Source organism: Alosa sapidissima, chromosome 1 (genome assembly GCF_018492685.1).
Source record: "Alosa sapidissima isolate fAloSap1 chromosome 1, fAloSap1.pri, whole genome shotgun sequence".
Lineage (NCBI taxonomy): Eukaryota > Metazoa > Chordata > Actinopteri > Clupeiformes > Clupeidae > Alosa > Alosa sapidissima.
This window is the reverse complement of record NC_055957.1, coordinates 11,353,062-11,369,147: the sequence shown is the minus strand read 5'-3', so window position 1 is coordinate 11,369,147 and position 16,086 is coordinate 11,353,062. Positions and strand designations below refer to the sequence as shown.

The window sequence follows — 16,086 nt, the reverse complement described above, 5'->3', positions numbered from 1 at the left end:
ATCTCTCCTTCTGGCTGTCTCCCATACTCGCTCTTTTGCTCGTGTCTTTCCTCTCCTGTCCTCAGAGTCCCCCCCCTGTGTGATGGCGTGCGTCTCTACTGCTGCAGCGGCGACCGGGGCCTAGCCGACGGCCTTGCCCCTGCCTATCACAGCCGGCGCCTAGTAGCGATATTAATACGAACCCTGAGGGTTGGCGCGAGGTCTGCACGAGAGAGCCTGCCTACTCCCTGGCTGCTGTTTAGAATTATGAGCTGTTCAGCATCCTCTCTTGCTCGCATTTGCACGTCCAGCTCATTTCAGCTCTCGTGAGACTGAGGAATGAAAATCTGCAACCATGATGGAAGGTATGCAAAACTGATGTACCATCCTCGTATTATGTTCTTATTCCGCCAACAGTTTGGAGACGTATTAATCTCGCATCGTAGCGAAAAGTGCTCGTCCCTGATTAGCGGTATACCTGCAATACAACGTCAACACAGCAATAGCTCTCCCAATTACTCGCTTGTTTTGACTCTGGGCAAAATTAAGGAAGGAGATGTTGTATAGTGTAAAGGACGTCGGCGGTGTTAGAGATGTGCGATTGTATCCCTCAAGGTTGCCCCTTGATGGCAATTAAGGGCGTTGTGAGGAGCTTGTTTCATTCCTGACAAACATGATGAGGCGTCCTCTGCACGCCCTTTCGTAGTTAAATGCAGCATTTAACTTAAAGGTTTCATGACTGATAAAACGTTACACTAAATATTACATGCGTGGGCGACATAGGAATGTCATATGGAAATTGTACCTTCCACCACTAATTATACCAAGTGCGCTGTCTCCAAAATTCAGTGAAGGTCCGGCAAGATAGTGTTAAGGTTGTTGTCTTTTGAAAATCTAGACTTAGAATGACATTGTACAATGTTTCAGCCTATTCAGAATACTGTGTTCGTACAGCCATAAAAACAAACTGACTCACGTCACATCCTTTTGTATTCGAGGTTGAGTTCCTTTGTAGTAAGCCTCGCAAGTGTTTCTGAACATGATCAATCAAAATCTATTTAGCACAAGTGACTTTGATAACAAGTTCTACCTGCATTGTGTAAACAAGTATTGCCTGGTTGGTTGGTTATTACTTTGTTTTATATTGGAACATCTAGCAGTATGCTAGTATCTTTAGTATGGTAGATGACAGGTGTGTCTGTGTGGATGCTCCATGTATGGGATAATGATAAGCAGAATTGGGCTGACTAGTGCACCTTTAAGGTGACTTGGTAGCATTGATAACACTTTATAGCAAGTGATTTTGCCCCACATGACACTATAAGAGGGTATTACTGTCTGACTTGTTCCACTGAAATGCGATGTATACAGAAAGAAACAACATAGGCAACCCTGCCTTCTCTATGTGTTTTCATGGGTTAGTAGTACTATATACTTGCTCATTGACTGATTGTGTATGAGGTCATATGAGTTTGGGTTTCTGCTTTTACATTTAACATTTATATTTTAACATTTTTAACATTTATATTTATGCATAAAGCACTGAATCTGTTACTGTCTGCTGCTATAACTGTTGGTCCAGAATGACTGCTGGGATAGTGAAATCTTGACTTAAGGGCCTGTTTTCCCATCTGGTGCGCTTTTATGTGTTTTGGGGCATTATTTCATGATTAAGAATATGGCCAGCACTTGGGGGCATTCATATGGGTATGTAAACAACATGAGATGGGGTGTTAATTAGGAAAATATTGCCCTAGGTATTAAGGGTTTGTATTGATTGAACTTCGTTTAAACTTTGTAACTTGCGTTATTACACGGAATTGTCTTTTCTTGGAATGTGTTAGTTCAGAGGAGTCAGTACACTTTAGTTTCTCACCCTGTGAATTACCATTTTGAATTGTATATTTAACATTATGAAATCTCTTTCTCTCACCCTTTCTCTCTCTCTCTCTATCTTTCTCTCATTCCTTCATTCATTATTTCTCTCTCTCTGTCTGTTTCTGTATTACAATCAGGTTGGAAAAAACGTACCAGGAAGGCGTTTGGTACTTTCAGGAAGAAAGAGAAAGACAATGACTCAACGTAAGTGTAGCTACTGGCAGGTTCACTCTTTTCTTATGTACCGTAATTGCATAGCAGCACAACAACCATCTGATGCAAACACAACAACCATGCAAACAATCCAGCAAGTATGGCCTTCATAGTGCATCTCTTGAGTACCGTTTGAATGCAAGGAACATGCTGAGAACATGTCAACACAGTCAGAGAACAACTCACTTCACCTCTGCCTTTCTCTTACAGGGGCTCACCTGACAAAGACAGATCTGTACGTATACCAGCAGGGGCCAACCCTATCCTCAAATGATTGTATGCTCCCATACGCTTTTGATGCATAGCAGTCCCAGTAAAGGCCATTGTGTGTCATATTCACAATGTGTGTACTGGCACTTTCACATTCATGACCTGCAGTCTTTTTTTTGTATTCTTAGAAAAAGACTAATGGCGCTCCAAACGGATTCTATGGGGAGATTGATTGGGATCGATATGTGAGTAAATTTTCTATTTGGAATTTTCTATTATGGTCTGGAAACATCCCAATGGTCTCCAGTTTGAGAGTCGCCTGGTTACCAAGCTGTTTATGTTGAGCATCGTAAGTGCAAACTGCTCAGATATAATGCAATATGGCAGACGGAAGCTATTTATTCTATTGCTGCTGCAATCTAATAATTAAAAGGCCTGTATTAGAATCAAGCTCTGAATGAAGTGTTCAGGTCTTGCCCTGCGTTCATGTCTCCTGTTCCATTTGGACTCGGCATGATTTGAATTATTCCTGTGGTTGTTTTAATACAAGAGATTAGCCCGTCATATACTGGTTACCCTATCATCAATCGCTGGCCAAAACTGACTTTCAGCTGTGATTGTGTGTTAAGTGCACAAACACATCTCGAACTGGCATGTTTTAAAAACAAAGCCTGGCCAAGAATTCCTGTATCCCCTTTTTGCTAAAAGATTAAAGAATATCTATCATATTTGTCAGAAGGAGAATGCAGTGGTGGAGTCTTACATGTCTCAGTGTAGAGATTTTTTTAGATGGGCACACTAACTACAGACACAACTGGTGAAACTAAATCTTCCGACTGCAACATCATTATATCAATATTTCTGTTAGTGTATTCAATATCCAGTTTTTCACTATTAAACCCTCAGCACTCAATACAAACTTCTTTATTAGCAGGTGTCTGCAATTCTCTTAGAAATTGCAACAGTTGTTCATACACTCTCAGACACAAACACACACACATACACGGACACACACACACACACACACACACACACATGCACTCTACCTAAGTATTGACCATTGACGTTTTATGTTTTCTCAGAACTCCCCTGATGTGGATGATGAAGGATTCAGCATCAGACCAGGGGACCAATCCGAAGATATCCTTTCAATTGTGTTTTTGCTATGCTGGATTCTATGTCAACAAACTGTTTTTGTGTTGTTTTTGCTTGGCTAATGGCTTTTCCAGCTGAAATCAATGGACATATATTTCCCTTATGAGGCCTGGGAGAGGACAGCAGGAGGTTAAAGTGGACAGTGCATGGGTCAATCAAGAGACCAGGCCCCATGAGAGGGAAAGGGGATGGTTCTGGTGAGGAGGCTGTGACATGAATATGAACTATTTTGATCTTTATTTAAACCTATACAGTGGATGTGGGATTTGTTTGGAAATCATTCACAGCACATGTCCTACGATTTGTTATATAGATATTATAATTCCGTGACTGTGTGCTTTACTATGATTAGGGAACTGGGATAAATGTTTAAAATCTAGGTTGAAAGGATTGTGTGTTGGTTTCCAGAAAGTCTCTCTCTCTCTCTCTCTCTCTCTCTCTCTCTCTCTCTCTCTCTCTCTCTCTCTCTCTCTCTCTCTCTCTCTCTCTCTCTACCCCCAAACTCAGTTTCTCTGATCAGTTTTAATCATCATGTCATTCATAACTTCTGTACATACCACACCAACTGTGTTTGACAAACATACAGATCCCAGTAAGCTCCTTGACAAATCCATACGTGCCCTCAGAGCCAAGGCCTTCTCATCCAGTGAGTCGGAGGGCGAGGAGGACCACCTGAAGAAGTTTAAGATCAGGATCAAGCCCCTGGCCTCTGATAGCTCCAATTGCTCTGTCCCCACTATGGATGAACTGAAGGCTTCAGTGGGCACCTTGGCCCTTTCTCCCTCACCCCTGGTAAGTGTCAGGAGTCAGGACACACACATACACAACAAACATACAGCATACACATCACAATGCTGGCCATATTTTTTCAAATGGTTTCATGTGTTTTGAAGTTATTTTTTTGTAAGCATGACGTTGTAAAGATCTAGCTTTTAACGTGTGTCGCTCTGTCTTCATCTCTCTACCGCCCCTCCCCCATACTTGTGTTGATTTCTGACAGAGAAAAAGTCCGGTAAGCTTAGCTAATATCTTCACACATCTTCTGGCTTTGTCATTCGTCCTCTTGCTCTCATTACTCTGGCCAAGATGGAGCTAGTCCATAAGAATATGGCAGCACTCCATCTCTCTACATCTTGTGCTGGGATTTCATGAGGCACCCGCTACATTTAATTATTTGGCATGCCCCTATTAATTGATGGATTTAATCAACCCAATGCTTCAGTACAGGAAGTATTTATTCACAGCAGTATTGTCACGGATGGGTGTCATCTACTGCTTGTCTTTGTACTGACTTTGATTTTCAGTTTCTGTAAATGTTGATTACAGCGTCTAAAATGCTAATCGTATTTTCAACTTGCGCCTAGTCTAATGCATGGCTTAACTAGCTTCATTTTTTTTTCAACTGATTTAATCTTTTTTTTTTCTTCATTTGATTCACTACTCACTCTCTGACCAGGCCTATTCTTTCTTCCTTTTTGCTGACCTCAGAGACGAAGTCCAGTAAGTCCAACCCCCTTTTACCTGAATAGCAGAACTGTGTCCTATAACACATGTGCATATACTGTGAACAATGGTTCCTGCAGTTCATCCTTGCATAGTGTTAGCATATGGCTAGTGGCTAGTCGTACTGTTGCATTAAATTTCACCTCAATCCTGATGCCCACATTAAAAGTCTGTGTAGTGTAGATGGTTGGGTATGAGTTCTTGGCCTGCAGTGTTTGGATGATTGAAGTCTTTTGTTGGTGACATTTCTGTCTTGAGATTTGCACTCATCCATTGGAAACATGTGTAAGAAATGATCTATTCTTTCTCGCTACAGTGTCAAATGAGAAGAAATCTCTCAAGTGAGTGCATATTTCATTATTTCACTTGTTCAGTGGACAGTGTAATAGAAATGGCATACACCCTGTGCCTATAGTTTCCTTATAGTGTGTAAAACTAGTGGAAACAGATCATTAACACTAATAACAGCATTTTTATGACCGCATTCAGATCTACCACAACATTTGCAAATGCAGAGAAGGACAGAGCCAAAATAGATTGTGGTAGTAATAACAGTGGTAATGACTTTGAAGTGCTGAGGTAAAGATCTTCTCCCGCAGGCGAAGAGATCGCCAGGCCCAGACGTTCCACCCCTACACCAGGCCCTGAGCCTGACACTCCCAGGTCAGCCAATCACAGCTCACAGCTCTTGGTCATAGTGCTCACCCAAATGGGAAAGCGAAAGCCCCATCTCTTACTCTAACGAATGGGAAGATTGGCTAGTGCTGTATGTTTGCACTGTATCATACTTGTATGGTGTGCTAGTCGTGCTCTTAATCACATTTGCAAGATGGTATCTGTATACTGTGTGGTCTTGCATTGCAGCAAAAGATCATCAGAGAATGCCAATACTTTCTTTGGTCCACCATTTGAATCCAGCTTTGAAACGTTTCAAGCACAGCATTCAGAAGGTGTGTTGTTGAATTAGACTATTTAACTTTACATTTACTGTTATTTGTGGTTCCCACAATGAACTTTGAGGTACCGGTACACATTTGGACAAAAGTTTTCATGTTGCAGACAGTGAACTGAATTTAAATGTTCATATTTCAGTGTTCATTGTGGAGCCAGACTTCTGGTGTGAAACGAAAATTCAACCACCTTCACCTTTGGCCAGACCCTTTCCCTCTGGAGGTAACTCCTGATTACTATGTTCATCTGTACTGAGGTTGACCCAGGCTCGAGAGAGACTCAAACTGAACGTCCTCTGACAGATTCACAGAAATAAATACTGTGCATTGATTAAAGGTGCTCTAAGCGATGCCACGCGTTTTTTAGGCTAAAACATTTTTGTCACTTACTGCAAACATCACCTAACCAACCGCTAGCTGTCTGTGTCCTGAATACACTGTAAAAAACGCGATCTCAGTGGACAGCCCAGGCTCCAAAAACGGCAACAAAAACAACCTGGGCAAACTTAGCCCATAAAAACATAACAAACTGTTCCAGCAAATCACAGAAGAGATGCGCGTTTAGGAGAGTTTCAATTGCACAGGAGCAGCATGGGAGGGAGGGGGAGGAAGTAGCGAACTAGCTCTCTTTTTTTGTTTGAAAGTCAACAGAAGTGACGTAACCCAGCATCGCTTAGAGCTCCTTTAATGTGTTTGTACATGTTTGGTCGCTTGTTTTGCAGCTCCTCCTCCTCTCCCTCCAAAGAACGTTCCAGCTACACCTCCCTGTCGTACTTCCAGCTCAGTGGGGTCCTCAGGTACCAGTGAACATTTGCAGCCCATAATAATTATGCCGCTGCATGGCCACCAATGGCCAATCAGAATTCAGCAGCCAAAACAATTTTGTGTAAATATTTAAATATATCCCAATAGCTTCCGTCACGTTAGGGAAATTAGGAAAAGTATTCTAAATTGTTGTGTAATGTCTTTTCATAAGGCTTTGATGTTCCTCCGCAGGTTACTACAGTGTGGTGCCCAGTGTAAGAGCAGACAGCTGTGCGTATGCAGATGGCTTACTGTCAGAGTCGTCTCCCATGCCCGACCTGGACAACGTCTTTGGCCCCCCTGACCCCCCCATATCTGCCGACGACACATTCCAGTTGGGCTGGGCCAGCTTCAGCGAGAGGCGGGGCTCCCCCACGAGACCCCCACCTCCCGATGAGCCGGCGCCTCCGCCTCCTCTCTGCTCCTCTCCTCCAGATTCTCCTCCGCTCCCGCTCCACGTGCCCATTCCTCCACCGGACTCCCCTCCGCTGCCGCTCCACGTGCCCATTCCTCCACCGGACTCGCCGCCGCCGCCTCCTCCGTCCGCTTCGCCTGCGCCGGACTCGACCCCCACCAGCCCCCTGGGCCCCCCTCCCATGGCGCCCGTGCCTCCCCTGCCCACCGCCTTCATCCCGCCGGAGTCCTTTCACGACTCCCCAACACCACCACCACCACCGTCACCACCACCGTCACCACCACCACCACTTCCACCACCTCAACAGCAGGAGGAGGAGTTAGAGGATGAGGACGAGGAAGTGGAGGAGGAGGTGAAAGAGCTCTCACTGGCCTGCTCCTCTTCGTACCTCCCTCCCCCTCTACCAGCGGAGCGCTCCCCACTCACCTGTGCGCCCCCTCCACTGGGCGTCAGGTGGACCCCGGAGCCAGTGGTGGGCTCCCTGAGGGAAGCTTTCACGGCTTCGCCCAAAGAGTTTAGTCCGGGCTTGCGTGGAACACCACCCCCTCTGCCACCACTCACCTACAGGAGTGTGGTGTCCTCCCCAGGACCAGGGAGTGGTAAGTGTGCTGACACACACACACACACACACACACACACAATCAGACACACAATCAGACACACACTTTACCCTGACACGCTGACAAAGACACAACACCTTAACATTGATAAGCTGGAGGGTGACTGTGGTGCAAGCGGCTGCAACATTTGTTCTACATTTGGGTCCAAGTGTCCATGGGGACCCGGGTTCAAATCCAACTCGTGGTCATTTCCCAATCCTACCCCATCTCTCTCTCCCACTCGCTTCCTGTTACTCCTCACTGTCCTGTCTGAATACAGGCAAAAAAGTCCAGAAACAAACTTTTAATAAACGCACCCAGGAAGTGTCCCTATTGCAGATGAGTGAAAGTGAAGGGTAAAGGCCCATTCACACCAAAAACGATAACGATAACGATAAATAAATATCGTTCTCGTTAATATGAATGACGACGTTCACACATAAACTATAACGATAACGACATGAAGAACGATATCGTTGGGGATCACTTTCAGAGCGATTTTCACAACGATAAAATGCTAATAGCCAATCAGTCACATTTATTAACACAAGGAGAGACTTTGTTTATCGTTGTTCAGTGTGAACGCTTTTATCGTTATGGTTATAGTTATCGTTATCGTTCTTGGTGTGAATAGGCCTTAACACGCTGTTCTCCTCAGGGCCATCCTCCCCTGCCCGGCCTGCCACACCCCTGTCCGCGGGAAGCCCCGTGCCCCCACTCCCACCTCGGCCTTCGTCACGACCCAAACTACAGCCTGGGAAGTCCAGCGTCAGCGACCTGGTATGTAACATGGTCATCATGTATTAAGACTGCTTGTGGTATCTGAAACAATATCCGAGGTGTTATAAGCCTTATACCATAAGGTACTATATCCGAGGTGTTATAAGCCTTATACCATAAGGTATTATATGTACTATATGTTATAAATATTTGTGAAACTTAGCAAAAAAAGTATTTTGAAATATTTCTAGTTTACATTATTGTAAATACAGAGCTTACCCCATGAACCACATGAATATAAGGTATACAGTACGTATTTTACTAGCAGAACTGATTGCCACTCACATGGCTCTCACCCTGACTCCTCAGTTCTTCCAAACTGTTCCAAAAGACACAGTGAGCTCCACATCCACCTCACTGACACAGAGACACCCGTCAGCCTGTCTCTCCTAAGGCCGATGGTAGTGTAGTGGTTAAGGAGCTGGGCTAGCGTGCAGTAGCCTGAAAGTTGTGGGTTCAATTCCCAGCTTTCACTGTTGTTCCCTTGAACAAGGCACTGAACCCCAAGTTGCTCCGGGGACAATGTAATCCTTTGTAATTTCCCTCACGGGATCAAAAAAAAAGTGTATATACTATACTTTAATAGTTGACATACATAAGTCACTTTGGACAACAGTGTCTGCTAAATTAATAAATGTAGATGTAAGCCCCCTCTCTCTCTCTCTCTCTCTCTCTCTCTCTCTCTCTCGTGTTGTAGTCCAGGTCGTTCAGCCCTCCGGTGCACTCCTGGAGCCCTCCTCCCTTTGCACCGCTGGCCCGAGCGGAGAGCACCTCGTCCATCTCGTCGGTCACCTCTCTGAGCGCCGCCTCCACCCCCACCCTCTGCCTGCCCGTCTCCAGTAGGGATCCTCTGCAGTCTGTCGTCATTACTAATAAACTAGTGAACTGTGCTCGTCCAGTAGCTTTGTGTTCACTGTGGAATGGCCTTTTTAGAGTTTTTTTTTTTTTAAACCATAGAAATATATTTGGCATATATAGAAAGAAATGTATTCATTTAATGTATACAGACAGTGTGGCATCTATATGTAGGGAATGACATAATCTGTATATTATTATTAATGTTATTTTGTGTGCTCTCTCTCTCTCTCTCTCTCTCTCTCTCTCTCTCTCTCTCCCAGCATGCTCTAGAGGGCCCAGTCCCCTCACCATGGGCTCGCAGGACACCCTGCCTGTGGCCGCTGCCTTCACAGAGACCATCAGCGCTTACTTCAAAGGCGCTGACCCCAGCAAGTATGTTTGCCCCTCACAAACACCAACTTAAATCATATACGCACACACACACACACACACACACACACACACACACACACACACACACACACACACACACACACACACACAAGCAGGCTGTGATTCTGCTGCTTTAGTTCGGTGCTGACTTGGCTTGCAGGCCTTCCCATGCTGATTAGTGTAATTATGGGCAAATACATAAATAAAGGAAAACACAAAGCACTGTTTGCCAGACTTTGACTAGAGGAATATCATTTTAAATATGTTAGTTGTTAGTTAATGATACCAATCATAGTTATCATCATGATTGAATGTGCATTGTCATTTTGCATTCGTGCAATATATTGTGCATGTATACTGTAAACAGTAATTGAGCCCATCACCTCTGTTTTGTTAGCGCTTTGCTCTATTTGTCTAGGCAGTTCTTGAAGTGTTTCATTGAACAATGTTTCATTCTCCATGTAATGTTTCACGACACTTTGCTGTAAAATAAATAATGGCGAGGTTTGTGGAGGTTGGGCAGGTGTTGCTGTGTGTGCTGCTGTGCTGTAGCTCAGGCTGATGTTCAGGGGGAACGGTGTTGTTTTGCTCAGGTGTGTGGTGAAGGTCACTGGGGAGATGGTGCTCTCCTTCCCTGCTGGAATCACCCGGCACTTCGCTTCTCATCCCTCTCCCCCCGTGCTCACCTTCAGCATCACACACTACTCCCGTCTGGAGCAGGTCCTGCCTAACCCTCAGCTGCTCTGCTGGTAACCTACCTCACACACACAAACACACACACACACACACACGTGCACACACAAACATACACACTTAACAGTAGTGGCCTTAAGCTAACCTAAGCTAAAAGTTCAAAGCTATCAAAGTATCAAAGCTTTCTTCCCTGCATAAACGGTGGCAGTTTCAAGGGGTGTGTTTGTTCACTGCTGCCATGTTGGATACTGCTGTGCACAGAAACACACATACACACACACACACACACACACATACACATAGATTATACAAATACATTACCCACTGCACCTGCACAGCAAATGAAAGTACTATATCTATACTTATTCAACTATTGGATAAGGGTAAGACATCTGTTCAGCATTGTGGTATGAAGGAAAAGGCAACGCTGGCAGTGCTGTATTTTTGTCCTGAGATCCTCATTAAAAACAAAAACATTCCATAGGTGGCAAGCATTTTTCACTCCAATAATCCCTGAAACATACTGGCATTATAATTTTCTTTTTTAAAAGGTTAAAAGTCATAATCATGACAGCTCTTCACAGCAACACAGACCACTGTTCACTGACCCGAAAATGCACATACCAGTGTCTTCTTACACAACAGATGCTGACCTGTGCCTCTGTAGCCTAATAAATGTGGTGAAAGCCTAATTATTGCAAACTCTTCAGCAATTATAGACAGCAATTTGTCTCATCAGCCCCAGTGTGTGTAACAGGATCCATGCCAGTATGCATTACTTTCGCTGAGCCACAGGCCTTCCTTTCATGGCATTTGCTGACACCCCCTCAGGAAGTCCATATCTGGTGTCACTGTAAACCATTTAATTAGAGCCGTGTGTAAATACTGGTGTTGTGATGTTGCATTCTGATTCACAGTGAAACAACAGAGCCCAGCTCTGACACAAAGGAGTTCTGGGTGAACATGCCAAACCTGATGAGCCACCTAAAGAAAGTGGCTGATCAGAGGCCTCAAGCAACATACTATAATGTGGATATGCTCAAATACCAGGTGAGAGTTTGGCCATACTCCCATAGCATTGGCCCTCATTCGTTACTAATGCCCTGTATGTAACGCTACTGTCTGTATATTGGTTGTTTGTGTAATACTGTAAAAAAAAGCTGTTTACTAAAGTACTGTTTTAGTTTTTGTTGTTGTGTGGTTATTAATAGTGCAATAAGTCCTATATTGTACTGTAATTTAAGTATAAGTATATAAGTATATATACTCTTTTGATCCCGTGAGGGAAATGTAGTCTCTGCATTTATCCCAATCTGTGAATTAGTGAAACATACACAGCACACAGTGTACACACAGTGAGGTGAAGCACACACTAATCCCGGCGCAGTGAGCTGCCTGCATCAACAGCGGCGCTCGGGGAGCAGTGAGGGGTTAGGTGCCTTGCTCAAGGGCACTTCAGCTGTGCCTAGTGGTCGGGGTTCGAACCGGCAACCCTCCGGTTACAGGTCCGAAGTGCTAACCAGTAGGCCATGGCTGCCCCCTACGATGGTATAGTCAAGTTATAAGGCTTTACTGACATTTGTTTCACATTTGCATTGTGTTGAAAGGACATATTGCCCTCACATACATGTTTTTTAAAACACTGATTTCAAGATGTGCCCTTCACCTGTTCACCAACAGAAGCTGTCAAATCCCTGAAAGCCTCTAATGTCTAAGTGTGCATCTTCCACCTCCAGGTGGCAGCAGATGGCATCCAGTCCACCCCACTTAACCTGGCAGTTAGCTGGCGTGGTGATGCCACCAGCACTGACCTCAGGATAGACTACAAGTACAACTTGGAGGCTATGCCTGATCCCGTGCCCCTTACTAACATCAGCTTCATGGTGCCTGTGGATGGTGGCGTCGCCAAACTCCAAGCCATGCTCCCACCTGCTACTTGGTAATGCCTCAGTACCTCAGAATCTACAGTACATTGTTTCCTAAACTAAGGGAAACACAAAAGCTGTACATGGTCCCTTTTTCTCACAAATCACCAGTTGCGGCTACATAGTAGTTCTCTGAAATTACTGTAAAGATGCTTGCTGTGGGGTCCATGTGTAGAGGCAAGCTAAACAATGGTTATAAAGTCTAGCCTTGTTCCATTTTATGCCTCTTGAAATTTTGATCGAGATCTTCTGCAAAGAAAGGCTCATGTATTGGCTGTCTAAGGCTCAGCAAGATTCATAAAACCTGTCCATAAGTTGACCAAAGTCCAAGCTGTTTTCTTAGTCAAGCAATTATTGTATGATTTTGTATAGAACATCTGAAATATTTGCAGGGTTGTAATAATAAGCTATTTTACCTTTGAAGGAATCCAGAACAGCAGGAAATGCTTTGGAAGATTCCGGAACTTTCTCAGAAATCTGAAAATGGAGGTCAGTAATGTAGCCGTGTATTTGTGGTGTTTAGCTTGTACACATTTGTGTCTGAATGTTGCTGCTTATTCCTCATGTACTCTGACTCAGGAACAGAACTTAAAAGCAGTTTTCTTCCTTCCCATTAATTGCATAGCCACATACAAAGACCAGAGTTCGACCATAAACCAAATAAATGTTCTCAATTAGCATCTGAGTATCAGTATGTACTGTAGGAGACTGAGTGCAGCCAATTGACTAATTTCACCTCTCTCCCTCTCTCTCTCTCTCTCTCTCTCTCTTTCTCTCTCTCTTCCCCCAGGAGTGGGTGCTCTGCTGGGGCGCTTTGCCCTGACGAATGGCCCCAGTAAGCCGTCCAGGCTAGCTGTGCAGTTCTCTAGCGAGGGAGCCACTCTTTCAGGCGCCAACTTCCAGTTAGCAGGGACTGGATATCGACTCTCCCTGGTCAAAAAGAGATTCTGTGCAGGTATCTTTACACTGTACCCCCCCCCCCCCCCCAGGACTGTGTACAAATACCACAGTGTTTTGACTACACACACACACACACACACACACACATACAGTGGGCAGCTAGAGTCCCATAAGGAGCAGTTTGTTGAACTTGACAAAAATGGTTTTGGATTAGTCATAGATTCTACCTTTAGTTCTATAACTAACAGAAAACCCATCTATATGATGTTTAATGTTAAGATGCATCAGCAGTACTTTTTTAAATTATTTTTTATTTTACTGTAAACCTAGACGTGATTCATATAATGTCAGTCTAGGGAAACAATGTTCTATTTTTCTTCACAGGGAAATATATGGCTGATAACTGATGCTGCTGAAAATATGACCATATCTACAATGGCTTTAGACTGCTCTGCAGAAGGAAGGATATCTGTCTTTCATTCATGCGACAAACTGAGAAGGAAATGAGAAGAACATTTTTAATTGAAAAAAATCATCTGAGATCCTTTATCTCAACAAAATGATATGTATTTAGAGAATAATGTGTGTGTGTGTGTGTGTGTATGTGAGAAAGAGAGAGTGTGAGAGAAAGACAGAGAAAGAGAGAAAGGGAGTTATGTGAACCTTGTATGCATACATTTATTACAAAAAAATGTGCAATATCACAACTCCACAATTGAGTTTATGCAAGTTGACACTACCTTATCCTAATTTTTTCATATTCTGTCAAATTTATATACATTCCTCTCTGTCACTTTTCCACCCAGATCTGTTAGTGTAACAAAAACGCTAATTCAAATGGGGCACTCCTTGTCTCCAGTGCTGCTCAAGCCCTGTTTGAAACGCTGAGGAAAAAATAACTAGGACTAACTGCCTGTGATTATGATAACCCAACTATTTGTATGGGCCCATTATGTAATAGGAATATCACAGTACATGTCTTGACTAGGAGTGTTCAATATTAACAATGGTGAGCAATATGTCATATGACAGTATGAGACTATAGTCTGACAACACAACTGTAGGAGAGGGACAATTCTAAACTAGCATGCAGCTGAAGGGAAATGACAAACCCCCCCCAAAGTCACTATACAACACATCCCATAATCTTTTAGAAATATATTTGTAATGTGTGATAGCACTTTTTTCCTAGGTATGTAATCCTGAATGTGGCGTGATATAATGAGAGTTTAGATAAGAGAGGCCTTGAGTTAACTTGGAATGATTTAAAGGTCTAGTTAGGCTTCAAAGACAGTTACACTGACCATTTAAATTATTGGAAATATAAGGGCAGGGTGCCTTGCTGACTGGCTATATTGACTTTGTGTAGAGTTTTTTTATTTTTCCTGCAGTATTTTTGTGAGAAAAAAAAAATCCTCATGGACTGTTGACAGCTTCGTAGTCTAAATCAGTAGACACAAACTAGGTGAATTTTCAGTCTTTCAACATTCTGTGTTAAGGTTTGAAATGCATGACCTTGGGTTGGGGGGGGGGGGCATAATTTGTTTTCGTGTTTCTTTCCATGGTACTCTAAAATCCAGATGATGTGTAGTGGCTGTTTTTCAGTCAACTTGCTCTTGAAATTTTGCACACAAGAAGACCTTAACCGTGTATATGAGAAAGATTTGGTGACTGAAATACAATTTGATCTCATACTGTATGTTAATTTGTTTTCCACAATGTGGAGTATTTTGTTTACCATTTTCCTGTAGCAATATTTCAAGAAATGATATGTAAAAATGTAAAATAAGAATAACTATTGCTATATCCACATGGATATAAGGTTTCTATGTGTGATCATAGAAATGTTCTATGTTGCTAAACAAGATGTCTTAGCCTTTACAACACATGACAGCACTTTATGATTTATATTTTGTTTTCTTTGTCAATTTCTTAATATATATCATTGACTTCATGTAATATATGTAATGGATTTAAATGGAGTTTCTGTTATTATCATTAGACAGTGTTTGTGTCCCCATGTATCACCTGAAGCCACAGTAGCTCTGTATGGATTCATTGTTGATCAAGTTGATTTGCACACGTTTGTTTGAGTCTCAAGAAAATGGTTTTGTTCCTCTTCGTATCGGCACTTTGCAATTTAGAGCAGTAATAGTCTAACTGTGTGTACATATTTTATCACAGTTTCTCCATGTCCAACTTGTTTAAACTCTGCTCAGAGAACTTAATGTCATCATACCTGGCATGACTCAGATTCAGAGAAACTCTCCTGGATATATATTTAAGTGGAAAAAAATAAATGTCATCAAACAACCATGCACCTCATAAATACATTAACCTGGGTCCCTTTTCCTTACAAATAAAACAAATCCAACAAATAACTGATATGATTCTTGATTATGACCCATGTTGCAAAAGACTGTTATATCATGGTGTGACATTTATAGGGCTACCTAATAATCATTTTAAGGCAGCATGAAAAGCCAGTGACTCATTCGCGCACGCATATAGCTACTTGTGTAGCAGGAAAGTGCATGGCCACTGGCCACTAAAGAAGAACAGAGATCAGAATGCATGGCCCTGAAGGTCTGTTCTCACAAGAACTAGGCCTAAGAACTATTATTTCTGTCTGTCATCATCAGTCTCCAATGTTAAGCAAGATCCTTTTCCCCTAGAGGATTAACATGACTTTGACCCATGCATTCGTTGAACTAAGTTCTTAGCCATTAGACCTTCACTGAAGGTGGGCCTGAGAATAGATGATGACTAGGCCTACTCCAGTTTCACTAGGAGGAAGTCGATGAATACAATTGAAATCCCTCCCATCGTTGTCAAGACAACACAATGCTCAA

The 16,086-nt window shown here is 43.1% G+C and overlaps 1 protein-coding gene across 7 annotated transcripts; it reads left to right on the top strand.

Annotated features, from left to right (window-relative positions):
• On the top strand, nt 1-15,319 carry sgip1b (SH3GL interacting endocytic adaptor 1b). 7 transcript variants are annotated; one of them, XM_042057860.1, is made up of 23 exons: nt 1-344; nt 1,995-2,061; nt 2,281-2,305; nt 2,469-2,525; nt 3,363-3,420; nt 4,052-4,227; nt 4,436-4,447; nt 4,924-4,935; nt 5,255-5,279; nt 5,538-5,601; nt 5,803-5,888; nt 6,031-6,111; nt 6,611-6,685; nt 6,885-7,706; nt 8,365-8,486; nt 9,184-9,325; nt 9,605-9,716; nt 10,310-10,465; nt 11,327-11,459; nt 12,146-12,348; nt 12,759-12,823; nt 13,125-13,289; nt 13,619-15,319. In XM_042057860.1, the coding sequence occupies exons 1-23, from the start codon at nt 335-337 to the stop codon at nt 13,639-13,641; spliced, it is 2,691 nt and encodes an 896-aa protein (XP_041913794.1). In that variant the 5' UTR covers nt 1-334; the 3' UTR covers nt 13,642-15,319. The 7 variants fall into 7 exon arrangements, with proteins under 7 accessions (XP_041913794.1, XP_041913814.1, XP_041913804.1 ...); XM_042057880.1 differs by lacking the exon at nt 4,436-4,447; XM_042057870.1 differs by lacking the exon at nt 4,924-4,935.
• The last annotated feature ends 767 nt before the right edge of the window (nt 15,320-16,086 follow it).